This window comes from Drosophila innubila (genome assembly GCF_004354385.1).
Source record: "Drosophila innubila isolate TH190305 chromosome 3R unlocalized genomic scaffold, UK_Dinn_1.0 2_E_3R, whole genome shotgun sequence".
NCBI lineage: Eukaryota > Metazoa > Arthropoda > Insecta > Diptera > Drosophilidae > Drosophila > Drosophila innubila.
Window position 1 is genome coordinate 12,073,391 of NW_022995380.1, and position 13,433 is coordinate 12,086,823.

The window sequence follows — 13,433 nt, forward strand, 5'->3', positions numbered from 1 at the left end:
CAACCTGCTGCACAAAGTTACAGGGAGTTTCTGGGAACAGGAAGCCAATTTAGTGGCGTCGGCGGTGGCAATAACAACAACTATAGTATGGATGTGAGCAGGGGATAGGGCAATAATGGCAATTCGTCGGCATCGCCTTTTGTCTTCTTTACGCGTCGGTGGCGGCTGTGTAATATTTTTCTTTCAGTGCTCGTCTTTCCGCTTACCGCTTGCTGCATGAAGGAAAAGCTCATAAAACTTTTTCAATTTCACTTTAATTTCGCTCGCTGCATAGCCTGGGCCGGAGTATGGACTTTTTCTTTCTTTCTTTCTTTTTTTTTTTATATCTAGTAACAAAGGCATTTGACGGCTAGGCGCGACGAAGAGGCAGCTGTGTGTAGGCATTTTAGTTGTACGAGTATGAAAATTCAATTATATGCATTACCTTACTGGGTATGCATGTATTTGTATATGTAAAGATTTCGACACCAATTTCTGCTCTTCGCTTCGGCTAATGACAATCGAATTAGCCGCTTTCCCCGGGCATCAAAAACTTTTTCCATTAAGCGTGAAAATTTCTTTATCACGTCACTTTTCCTTTTCCATTTATCGTTTTGCACTTTGCAAATTTGTTTTATTGTGCAGCTTAGCACAATTTAAAGTTATTTGCACGCGCCCAAATAAACTTGCAACGATCACTTGCCCCCCGTCTCTGTCCCTGTCACCTTAAGTCTTTCCATGGGCCTAATCAAAATGTTTGCTCCTAATTGATGTTTCCTGTTATCGGTGAACTTATGTTCCTAATACTACACGACACACTCTTAAGTTGCTCTAAACTCCCCATTGCAGCTGTCCCTAATCAAATGTTGCTCCATACACACACACACACACATATGTATACAACATTCAACATATTACGTATGCGTCCTGTATGTTTCCTCTGCTCACAAGCGAAGCTTTGTGTGTCTCTGTGTTGGATTATAAGTAATTATTTAGAGTTAAACCTCTGGATGTGGGTCATTGGTTGAGATATATTATCTAAGATAAAGCAAAAATCTCTTAAACTTTCTCAACTCTCGAAATTATTAAGTTCGTTATCCAATCCTGGGAATAACGTGTCAGCCAGATGCACTATCAATAACTCCCTTATATTTGTATTTCAGCACGGACTGTCCAATACGGTAAACGAGTGCAAACAGTTGGCTTTGCGGTCATAGCATCTCCAAGTCTCAAACTCTGCCAGTCAATTCAGTGCTGGCAACTGCTTTGATTATTTAAGTATTGGGTCGATGGAGAACGAGCACAAGAAGGGGGAGCGGAAGATGAGCACAACGTCAACGCATCATAAACATGAATAATTGCATTGCTTAACGGTCGTTGAAAGCTCAGGAGAGCTGCTCTGTTCATTCGAGCGCAACGTTCAACCGAGTGGAGCAAGGGAGAAGGAAGATGGGAGAAGGGGATGTGATAGGCAGAGGGGATGACAGGTTATACTGTTGGGTACATGAAAAGTAGCTTAACATTAGATGGTACGACAAGCGACACTTGTCGGTGCACTCAAAGCCATTGACAGCCATCGAATGCAGCGCTGAGATTCAATGACCCAGTCAACAATTTTGAATTGGAAATTTGCAGTTTCCATGGCTAAGAATTAGGAGGACTTCGTTTCCTCTCTGATTTGGTTCATCCGCACAATGGGTTTGTCATGACTATAAACAAACCTGTATTTCTACATACTTTTTATGAAATATTTTTGAAAATTTTCCGGGATTTTGTGTTGAATCTGTAAAAAATACGGCATTATATTTTAGTTAAGTTGAGGTGCCAAATGTGTGCTGTATATTGTTTTAAATTTTCTGGTCTTATATATTAATGGACTTCAGAACTTATGTATGTCTAATCTGGAAGTTTAGTGTCTGTTATCCAAAAAGTTGTTTTGCCCAACAAAAAGACAATGCATAAAGTTTATTTTTTTCGGTTTTTTTTATTTTTTTTTTTTTCAGATTTCAACAGTCCGAGCTATTGGTCAACAACTAATAAAACTTTGTGTGGCATTCAAAGAGCGTAGAGCACGAACTCTGATGAATTTTGGGCGAATACCTGTCCCAGCGAAAAAAGCGTATATAAATATTTAAAAAGTTGAAAAATGCTGTAGCGGCAGATAGATGGATAGATGTGGGTGTGTGTGTGTGTGTGCAGAGAAAAGTGAGTTGAAAAATAATATAAACTAATTGCTGGAAATAAAGTTTGTCGTTCAACTGCTACGAGTTCCGTTCAACTTTTTACAGTTTCATCTGGTTTTTACATCACATCGAAAAGTTGTGCAAATTGTGTGGAATTTTTAAAATTTTCTACGTTTTTGCAACATGAATCGCATTGGATTTTCTTTATTGTCGTCCGAATTGGGTTTCTTGTGCGGATCTCCGCACTCAATTTTGGTTTGGATTATCGCTGATGTGCAATAAAATGAAATGTGCTAAAACTTTTGAACTGGACAAAGTCGTTTCAATGCAACTTAGCGGGATGTACTTTATTTTCTTCTTTTTAGTTAAACAATAAAAGAAAGAACTATAGAAGGCACATAGCTAAATACCCTGATAATACATTCAATAAATTTAAAATTGGTTTCATTTTATCTGAATATAAATTATGTTCAACTTAGGATTTTGTATACATCATCCACTATCTCATTTCCATTTTTTTTGCAACCATTCACCCACGGCAATCTATTTAAGCTGTGAAAGAATCGCACTTTAAATTGAGTTGTGTTTAGCAAATACTTTTAATAGTGTATAAAGCAATTTCAAACAGATTTGGCTACATAAATTACCAACTTTCAACGCTCAGATTTGGCTTTTTGGCGCCACGCCCATCTAAACTACCATTTATACCAGCCACCCACCCTACGCCTCCCTCTCCCCAGGACTTCTAAGACTCACTCTGTGACCTTTTTGGCAACATTAAAAGTGATAATTTCTATTCTCAGAGAGCCACTTGCAAAGCTTTTATTATTTAATTTTCAAGCTTGTGCTAATAAATTAAACACAGCGTGTGTCAGCCACCCGCCTACCCACAGTCACGCCCCAATGACTGCTCTGCAATATTAACGAAACACAACAAATGTAAAACTACCAAAAAAAAAATAGTAAAAAACGTTGGAAACTTTTTGTTGAAATCAAATTCTGCCTCAGTCCCAGTCAGTTCTCAGTCAGCTTCCAGCTTGGTGTAGACATTTAAAGGGATTATATGCCAAGTTCCCAGTTGCAAGTTCCTTGGCCCAATGCCTGCTATATGGTTCGTTGCTCTTGGTACTTGGTTTTCCATTCCCCCAGCTCATGTATGTAGAATATGTGGCTCTATATTGGATTTGCTGCATAGCTGAAAATCGCAACTAATAAAAATCACGCAAATCTTAAGCCAAGAAAATGGTTAGAAAGCGGCAAACGATGCTGCCAGCTATTTAGCCAAAATGTTTTTATTCAATTACGCATGTGAATTATGCAAGCTTCTTCTTCTCAACGACTCTGCTATGATACTCCACGTTTTGGCATGGGCGAACATTTAGAGTAGACAAAAGCCAGCCCGTTTTATTAACTTTCTTTTCATATCCTTTGCTTCTTTTTGAGTTTTCTTTTTTAAATAAATTAAGCAGTTAAGTCTTGCACCATGTATGCTACAAAACAAGTAAAAACCACAACAGTAAAATAGTCGATTGGCACATACCCTGTTAGTTGGCTAAGACTGTCCTTTTTTCAGTAATTTTCTCAACTTATGATTATCAACACAAGTAAGAATGGAAGTATGGACTGATATTTTTCCAGTTTTCTGTTTGTCTATTTATCATAGGGTCTTTTATTTTTGTATTTTTGTTTTATTATCCGATTATATAATATAAATTTTGCAATTACTTAAGCTCTGAAGCAACATTGGAATGCCAAATAATTTATTAACAGACAGGAATTATGGTCTAGCTTCATGTCGAATCGAATGAAGCTAGTTGGCACATATACCCGTTTTCCTTAAATTTTTTGGTGCTGAGTAGCTAAAGAGAGACGTCTGAGAAGTATTCACTTATGCTTTAGCAAATTTGCATAATAAATCTATTTTCAATGGTTTTCGTTTTTGTGTGTGAGTGTGCTGCTTTTTATCTATCTTTCGTATTCGATATGTGCAGATACTATATGTATCAATGGAAGCATTATAGGAGTCGGTTCTTTTATGTAGTTGCCAGGCAAACCATCAGCATATTTGGTTAACAGCTGTGCGTTTGTGTCTGTGTGTGCGCCATATTTGTTTCGCACAAGCACACACATAGTAGTATATAGTCTGCCATATATCCAGCATCTTAACTGCTTCTTAAAGTCTTCGTTATTGCCATTTATTTACGCTTCCATTTGCCATGGCCCTTTAAAAGTTTTTTCTTTTATGCTGACATCAATTTCAGGGAAGGTCTTAAAGTTGCTCAACTGAAGACTGAATTAGCACCATTTCTCCCTCGCCAAATAAATTCGCTTTGTGTTATATTTTTTACATTTTGCAACTTTATTATTACTCAAATTTGTTTTTTCCATTTGAAATTTCCGTTATCAAACTGTTGCTTAAACAGTTTTTCATTTAATGTTTAATATGTTCTATTTGGTTTTTTAGTTTTCCAGTTTAATTTTTAATTGCTTCGTACATTTCTAATGCAATAAATTTTAATTAATTTATGTTTTAATTATCATTTTTTCTCTCCTCTGCTTGTTCAATTATGCAGTATACTATAAATATGCATATATGTTTTGCTATTTTTTTTTTAGGTCTGTATTTCGTTTGTTTTTTATATTTATTTCTTTATATTGTTTTTTTTTTTTTTTTTTTGCTATGTTTATGCTAGTTTTACATCATTACAATTAACTATATATACGCATACACATAAGCTATAAAGTTTTACATATTCATATTATTTCATTTTCTATAATTTGGTTTTACTGCGACTAAATACGGTTTTTCTTCTTTATTCTATTTGTATATGTTTTGCTTTTCATATGATTTTTTTTTTGTTCATTTTATATAATTTACAATTAGTTTTCACATGCGAACAATTTAATTGTTGTTATTTTCGCACAGTTTCATTTTAATGAGCTGCTTCATGGCTTTTTGCTCTTCTCGTATTCATTACTATTCTCATTTAAATATTTAATTACATTTTCGGCATTTGTTAGTAAATAGGTACTTAAAATTAATAACTGAACATTTATATGGTCTGTGTTTTCGCGCTTATTCACTTCCGTCTAATTGAATTTTTAACTATTTTCCTGTTCCTATACCCGGTATACAAAAGAATGCACAGAAATTGTCATAATCTATGTATGTACATCTGCTAGGTATGCGAATGAAATTCCAGAAAAGGTGTGAAATTTATATAGAATAGGTTGTGTATAATTCAGGTGTTGGTATAGGTTATATGCTAGTTGAGCGCATTCGACTATGAGACTTCTTCCTAGTTAATGCCCATTATATAATGAACTTGTTTCTGTCGTACGTGTATTAATTTATTGTTATCCATACAAATATTTAGTTTAGTTAGTCACATAACAAAGTAGCTGCGTTCTTACAACTAACAATATCATTTAATATCATTTACCAAAAGTTCTGTCTTTTTTTTTGCTATTGGAATTGGCTACAAATGTTTTACAGAGGGGATTTATTTTAAGCTAAGCCGAAACTAAAAACTCAAAGGATATGAGATATAACTGTTGACCGTAAAATATATTTTGGTTTTTGTTAAAATTTTGTGGGTTGCTTAATTTGTTGTCTTTATTTTTGATTATATTGTTTTCTATTTGGGTTGATAGTTTTTTTTTTTTTGTTGTTGTTGGAGTACAGCTTATAACAATTTCTTATTAGCTAGTATTATTTACACACATACTCGTACACATACAAATTTAATTCAGTCTTTGGAAGAATAACATTTATATTGGTTTCATTTATACATAAATAATTCACTTTATATATATTTTTTTATATATATTTCATTTGTTTAATATTTTATTTTTCGTCCTTCTCTCGAAATCTTGTGTGTAATTTTTTGCTTTCAGCTGTTGACCAATTACTGAAGAAAATTGGTCCTAGACAGAAAATGATTTATTAATAATAAATACAAAGCTATGATTTTTAAAAGAAATTCAGGTTTTTTTCGGTTTACCGAAGACTAGATATCCTTTCAGAATGTGTTGTTTAAAAAATGGATGGAAAGAGACAAGAGACAGAAAACGAGGTCAACAGCGTTTCAGCCCTTTTTGGGGCTTGGAAGCTCCTACAACAAACTCTGCAAGATTATAGAAACATGATTTAAGAAAAGTAAAAACAAACCAATATTCAGATGTACGTTTAGTTTATTTAACGGTTTGTTAAGAATCCTAAAAAACAACAAAATTTAACTACACATTTATTTGTACAATAAAATTGATGTTAAAAATCAACAAGCAACAGCAGACAGAAAAGTAGAGCGAACTATGAACATTTATTTGAACACAGTTAACTGACTAATTGCATACACACACTCACACACGCATTTGAAACAGTTTGTAGACTGTGCGCCTTGAGATCTTAGTTTATAGATCACATTTGAAACGCACCGTCAATTAATGTCACACACGAAGCTCATCCATCAGCGGATGTTGCTGTTGCTGAGATTGTTGCTGTTGCTGAGATTGTTGCTGCTGCTGCTGATGCTGTTGTTGTTGTTGTGCATGCTGCTGCGTTGTAGTTGCCACAATAACTGGCACTGTGGGCGGCGTTGGCACTGGCATCAGTCCGCCTGCAGTGGTCAGCACCGTGGTCATGCTTTGATTATGATGATTCTGCAGATGTTGCTGATGCGTCACGACATGTTGCTGCTGGGCGGGCGAGTGCTGTTGCGCTTGGGCTGCCTGTGTTTGCTTCATGCAGCTCTTTTTGGTCAGCGTGCCACACTGATTCCCCAGCACCTGCAGGGCATGTGGCGGCGGCAACATACCCCCACCACCACCTCCACCCCCGCCCGTACTTTGACCCCCAACATCCTGCATTGAGGACTTCATGTGCTTGGGCGGCGGCGGTGCACGATGCGGTATATCAGCAAACTCCGGCGGCGGCAGCTGATGGTGCTGCATGGCATGATGATGCGATAATATGGTTGCCGGATCGCTTTTTGCGTGTATAGTTAACGTTTCCAGATCGCCGCAGATATTGTTCGGCATTTGTCCATTCTCCTGCCGCTTCAGCTTCGTCTGAGTCCGCGGCTCACTCAGGCGCGTCTTGTCCCTCTGATAGTAGACTCCCGCAAAGATCAGCACATTGAGTATCAGCAGTGAGCAGCCGATGGCAATGGTAACACTCAGCGCCGTCGAGTACGCGGCAAAGCCATCGCCATCCTGCGAGGCACTCGCCGCACCGCCAGCATGTTCCGCATCCAGCATGTCATCCGGATAGATCTTTCCGGCGCCGTAGCGAGTGCCATTCCGCTGCAGCGAGGACGAGGGCGAGCTGAGGTTCAGCAGCGAGAAGACCTGATTCGTGAATATTGTAAAGTTGCCCATCGCCGCCGCATTGGCTCCCCTCGAGGTGTATGATGGGTTCAATGGCTTCACCGAGGCATCGTTGGCAATGTTGTTGTCCAGATCATCGTCATCATGCAGCTGATGATGGGCAGCGGGCACATTGTCTCCCCCCGGCTTATGCAGATCGGGTATTAGATTCAACCAGAAGGAGAGACGATGTGCGCGATAGTGATTCTTCAGTTTTGGCTTCGTGTCTAGTCAAACAGAATTATATAAATTTCATTTGTTATTGAAGAACAGCTTAAGTCAAGTGTTTTCTAATAATACTAATTTAAAAAAAAAATCCACAATATTAAAAGATACTGAAAATTAAAAAAAAAGCTGTTCTACAGGTTTCATTAGTAAATCTCTAATTACACCCATTATGAGTCTTGGTATTTTATGTACTGATATTGTGTACATTAATTTTACTCGTGTCTATTCAAGCAGAATTATATAAATTTCATTTGTTATTGAAAAACAGCTTTAGTCAAGTGTTTTCTATTTAAACTAATATTACAGAAAACTTAAGTGTGATAAATTTAAAAAGTCCACAATATAATAAAAAAAACTGAAAATTAAAAATAAGCTGTTTAATAGCCTATTTCCACGACAGCACATTTGGCTCATTCGACGCCATTTTCATCATTTGGCCGAAATGTGGACTTCATTTCAGTACAAAATCCGAATGTCATTCGACCCGGTGAATTTCAGTATTTTTTTTTATCGAACACGCGATGTTTATCGATAAACTCGTAAAAAAAACAGTTATCACCTTAACCAGCTGTTTTCATCAATAAAATTTGCGCCAATTATAATATATTAAATAATAAAATGTTGTTATTGTCTGCTTTTTATAAATTGTGCACAGAAGCCGAACAGCTGCTTTGCTTTGGGTGTCTTAACAGTTTCACATTTGGTCGTGGAAAGCCAAATATGAAACACATTCAAATGTGAGCAAATGTGGCAAATGTGAGTGGTCGTTGAAATAGCCTATTACAGTTTTCATTAGTTAAGCTCTAACAACTCCCATTAAGAGTCTTTGTGTTTTATGCACTGAATTTGGGTGCATTTATTTTATTACAATTCTTACTCACCGAAATTTAAATACTTCTTGTGCACACTCTCATAGGCCGTCCACTCAATGGTCTTATAGCGACTGCGCTCCTGTCGACTGCCGTGCTCCGTTTCCATTTGTTCATTTGGATTGCTGCATATTTGCGTGATTTGCGGGTAGCAAGCGGAAATTGGGGGAATTCAAATGGGGAAGGGGGGGGAGTGTTAGTGTCGACTAATCGCAAACCTAATCAACACTTACCCGGTGCGTACAAAGTTGGACCAGTAAAACATTACAACTTCCGATAGACTGATTTCGGCTTTCGTATAGTTGCGAGTGAAGTGGTTAAAACCACCGACAAGTGGTGCACCAAAGATGTATGGTAAATCTTCGCCGTGTATGCATCCCTGACGCTGTGAAAATATTCAAATGAGAATACGTTGTTTAAATAAATGTTGAGTTGATTTTCAAATGGCAAATGTAGATTGCTAAACATACCTGTGGATAGTCACCGAACCGCGTCTGATAGTCAAAAACATAGAGATACGAATTGCGATGATCCGCTGAATGCAAATCGACGGTCTGGGCCGCCGGGGCAACAACCTGAGCATCGCTTAAAGCCTCCAAGGTTTCATCTCTGCAAGTGGAAAATAGACATGAAAATAAATAGATACAAATAAGTGCAAATCGTCTCCTCCCACTCCGCGCAGCCAAGCAACAGCTTTGGAGAGTGCTCATCGTGTGCTAAGCCTATATTGGGGAAATATTCTTTTGCGACTGATTTGCTTTCAATTCATGATCTATGTTTATATTTTCATATTCTTTATGCATTTCAAATGCACCAGAGCAAAATATAAATAAAAATTATTATCCCTGCCCGAAAAAAAAAATGTATACATCCTTACAAACATATATAAGTAAATAAAAAACATAAACATTATTTTATATTGATGACAACAGTCAAAGACAGTTTTTATGCATATAAAAGTCCTTAGAAAAATGTACATGGTATTTATAAATAAGCGAGTGCAGTAAAAAATGTTGCATTAAATTAAAATTAATGTCTTGCTTAGCCTTTTATTGTATTTTGTAATAATTCTATTAAATTAAAGTGTAAGATTTGATAGACTCTTAATATGCTGCTGTTGCCTCGTATTTGATAGAAACGATGATTCGCGATATTTCTGTGTAGATCAAGCGTGAATCGTTTGATGCTTCATTGCAGACAACTTAACGCACGTTTGCACAAGAGCAACAGCTTTTGCATAACTCCCTTCTGAATTGGATAACGAAATATGAGAAATATTAAGTATACGCAGCGACGTGGGCGCAGAATCGAAAATCAATTTTATATTGAAAAACTAATATGTGCTCTGATTAAATTATGCATATTGAATGCATTTTCTTGTGATTGTATTCAAAAATGCACAGAATCAACAAATAAAATGCCTAGTAAATTCAATACTAAGTCAATATGCAATTTATTTGTGCACGTTTGTTTGTTATTGTTGCCTAGACGTAAACATAAATATTGATAAAAATCAAAAGCAAATCATTTATGATTGCACATATGCAATTTCATATCACTTATGTGCCAGGCTGCCAGACAAACTTATATATTTACGTGCACGGTTGGGGAGTGAACTACATACATAAATTGAATTGAACAACGAACATTGAACATTGAGTATTGAGTACTGAGCATTGAATTTTCTGCATTTCTCTTGGTCATTATTTATAGAAAGACTGACAGGCAGGCGGGCACAGGCATAAAAATTTGCATTTCACTTGCCATAAGATTGAAATCAAGATTCATTTAAGCCACTTTAATTGAAAACTCCTCTGCCAGCAGATGAAGTGTGTAGTATGTAGTATGTTGTATGTATGTGGGTATAAGGTAAGGTAGGGTAGGTCGGGCAGTAACAGCTCGCATTTAATTAAGAACGAAATATTTATGTGGCACAAACACCTTTTTTACGGGGCATGGGATACAACAATCACTGCCGTGGGCCATTGGGTTACCTTGCCACAGCCAGGTCGTACAACAAACGCAATTACTCACCGGATATTAATTGGATGCTGCACCGGTCTCTCCCAGTCGGTGTATTCATTGACAATCGTTGCGAATATCTCGTTCAAATGAAATGTGTACGTGTTCCGTACGTAGGCCTTTAAAATTCTCGAGCGTCGATCCGCCTCGATGCCATATTGCACGTCTCCCGAATTGAAGCTGAAAAAGGCTTCGGCACGTGTCACACCAGCCATCAGGTCGTATCTGAAAATGAGCAAAGTGCGTAGATTCGTGAATTACTGCGTCATAAGATGCCAACTTTCTGCCCAACTCAATGGGGTTTCTGTATCTCAGCCGGAGATACTCTTAAGCTTGACCTTTTCGAATCGTATATATCCCTAACAAGACACTTAAGTAACGGTGCGGGAATGATTTGCCGGAATCCCCATTAAAATGAATTGGATAATTTAGCCATTGAATTGTTGCAGCTTTTGTGAAGAACAAAATTTGTCAAAGAACTTGATTAAGTGATTCATCAGTTTAAAGTTTTAGCAAACATTTAACTTGGCGTAAGGAAACCACAAAAAAGTTCCAAAAGTTCAACTCATTCATTTGCAGGCAGCTTCAAAATTCCCTTCAAGCTGGTCAAAAACTCTTGATAAACATGAAACTGAAGATACTCCTTCTCACACTTACAATCTTAGTAAAATATTGTAGTTTGACCAAAAAGTATATTTGAATTACTTGCGGTACAGTTTAACATCTGCTGGCAGCACTTAAAATTTACTTTTTCCTATTTGCCTTGGATAAACTAGTTACTGTGTGTTGTTTTTGTATTTTTTTTTTTTATTATTTTAGTACTTTTCTTAGTACAAAAGTTTTTTATTTTAGTCAAATTTTATGTTCTTGCTCTTTGTGTTACATGTTTAATGGAATTCCTTTAAAGAGTATCTGATTTGTGTGAATTTTTTTGTATTAAAATTTCTGCATCAACATGTGCAGCGTGTATTATTTTGAGTGTGTGCCACTTCCCTGAAAGCAAATTGCTTTTAAATGTGCACAAAGAAATATTTAGACTCGTTTCGGAGTCTGTCTGACCAACAGCCTCTTGGGCACTGACAGTCCACAAAGCCCAGCAAGAATGAGATACACTTGCACTAAGAGGTCAGCAGCAGGCACACAAAACGTTAAATGTATCCAAACAGTTCCAAAGTGTTGGCTATACGTTTGTGTGCACAGGCATTAACAAGTACCGCATGGAGTTAAGTAGGTAACTAGGCGGTCTTGGCTCTTTACTCACTTCCGCATTTCTTCAACCACTGTTCTTTGCCATCGAAAGTGCTCTTCTCCAACACTTTATTAAAGGCGTCTTTGAAGACTTCTCCTAGTTTCAACAAATTTACGGCTGGCCGTTAACAACGTATTTAAGTTCAGCTAGTTTTTATATCTCATCGTTTCAAGAATGATGTCGTCCTATGTCTTGTGGAAAAATCGGAAAAGATATATGATCAAAATGATAAATTCAGGCCACAGGACTCTTTATCGATTGCCATTAAAGCAACCAAGAATTAAGCAGTTTTTAAATATATTTCTTATTTTTGTTTAGTTTATGGTTTGCTTAAAAATATTTATTTATGACATTTTATTTTCTTGAAATTCAAAGTTTTCTTGTACACCAAGTGCATGTTATTTTTCTTATCAGTGTACCTAGTTGCCCTATTTGTTTAACGTCAAAATTTCACCTATTTACAAATACTATATATAATGTGCAACGAAACTGCGCGAAATGTACATCATTTATGCAATCGCAGCTAATTAGCTGTTAATAATATAAATTAACAATGCAAAATGGCATTGCACAATGTGCATAAATCAAGTGGCGGTGCCAAAAACAATAAGCCACGCCCACTGGTCTCTCCTCTCCCCGCAAAATTGGCCTTTTGCGTTTGTAATTGTACTGCAAAACGAAGTAGCACATTTGCGTGGTTAATGTGCATAAATTAATAACAAGCGAATTTGTGCGTGTGAGAGCGTTTGTGTATGTGTGTGTGTGTGTGTGTATGGTCAACATGTTACAGCACATGGAACCTAAAGCTTATCGTGGCTTTAGCTGACGCCATTTTGAATGTTCACCGCGTCGAGATAAAATCTTTTTAGCAGCCAAACAAAGCACGCAGAAGTCGGCAAAGTCGAAACTTTAAATTAATTAAATTGCATACTTTTAGGGTCTCACTGCAGCTGTGTGTGTGTGCTTGTGCGTGTATATGCGGGCGTATGGTGTGTGTGTGTGTGTGTGTGTGTGTGTGTGTGCGTGTATATGTGTTTGTTAAGTCAAAAATAATTAAGCATCGCTACGTAGGCCAAGCCGAGTAAAATTGAGTCGAGTCAAGCCGCAGCCGCAAAAAAACTTACCTTGACAACTTGTTAATGGCAGTTTTTCTCATTAATACTGCATTAATTAAAAACACCAACACACGCGCATGTGCGTGTATGTTTCGGAGAATATGTGTGTGTGTGTGTGTGTGTGTGTGTGTGTGTGCAGCGTGTGTTAATGGCGTCAACAAACATGGCAGTTCACAAGTGCATGTCGTCATCAGGTAGAACAGCAGCAGCCGCGTCGAAATATGAAGAAATGAAAGTACAAAACACGCATTGAATGTTAATATAAGTATTTCACAAAAAATAATTCAAAAATACGTATTTTTAGAAATGTTACTCTTATAAAAAATTGAAATTAACTCCTGGAGGTATAATTGACAAAACTTCGAATTTGATTTGCTCTCAAAATGGCAATTTTTCTGTTTATCCGGTAGAATACAATTAT

The 13,433-nt window shown here is 36.9% G+C and overlaps 1 protein-coding gene across 1 annotated transcript in view; it reads right to left on the bottom strand.

Annotated features, from left to right (window-relative positions):
* Positions 1 to 6,465: 6,465 nt before the first annotated feature.
* LOC117789785 (neuroligin-4, Y-linked) overlaps positions 6,466 to 13,433 on the bottom strand; it is a 70,313-nt gene continuing 63,345 nt past the window's right edge. The window contains exons 8-13 of the mRNA XM_034628917.1: positions 13,022 to 13,058; positions 10,661 to 10,873; positions 9,097 to 9,235; positions 8,860 to 9,011; positions 8,639 to 8,751; positions 6,466 to 7,756 (exon numbers count right to left, since the gene is read on the bottom strand). Of these exons, the coding sequence (XP_034484808.1) occupies positions 6,612 to 7,756; positions 8,639 to 8,751; positions 8,860 to 9,011; positions 9,097 to 9,235; positions 10,661 to 10,873; positions 13,022 to 13,058 (1,799 nt within the window). The 3' untranslated portion in view covers positions 6,466 to 6,611. The remainder of the gene's footprint in view (positions 7,757 to 8,638; positions 8,752 to 8,859; positions 9,012 to 9,096; positions 9,236 to 10,660; positions 10,874 to 13,021; positions 13,059 to 13,433) is intronic.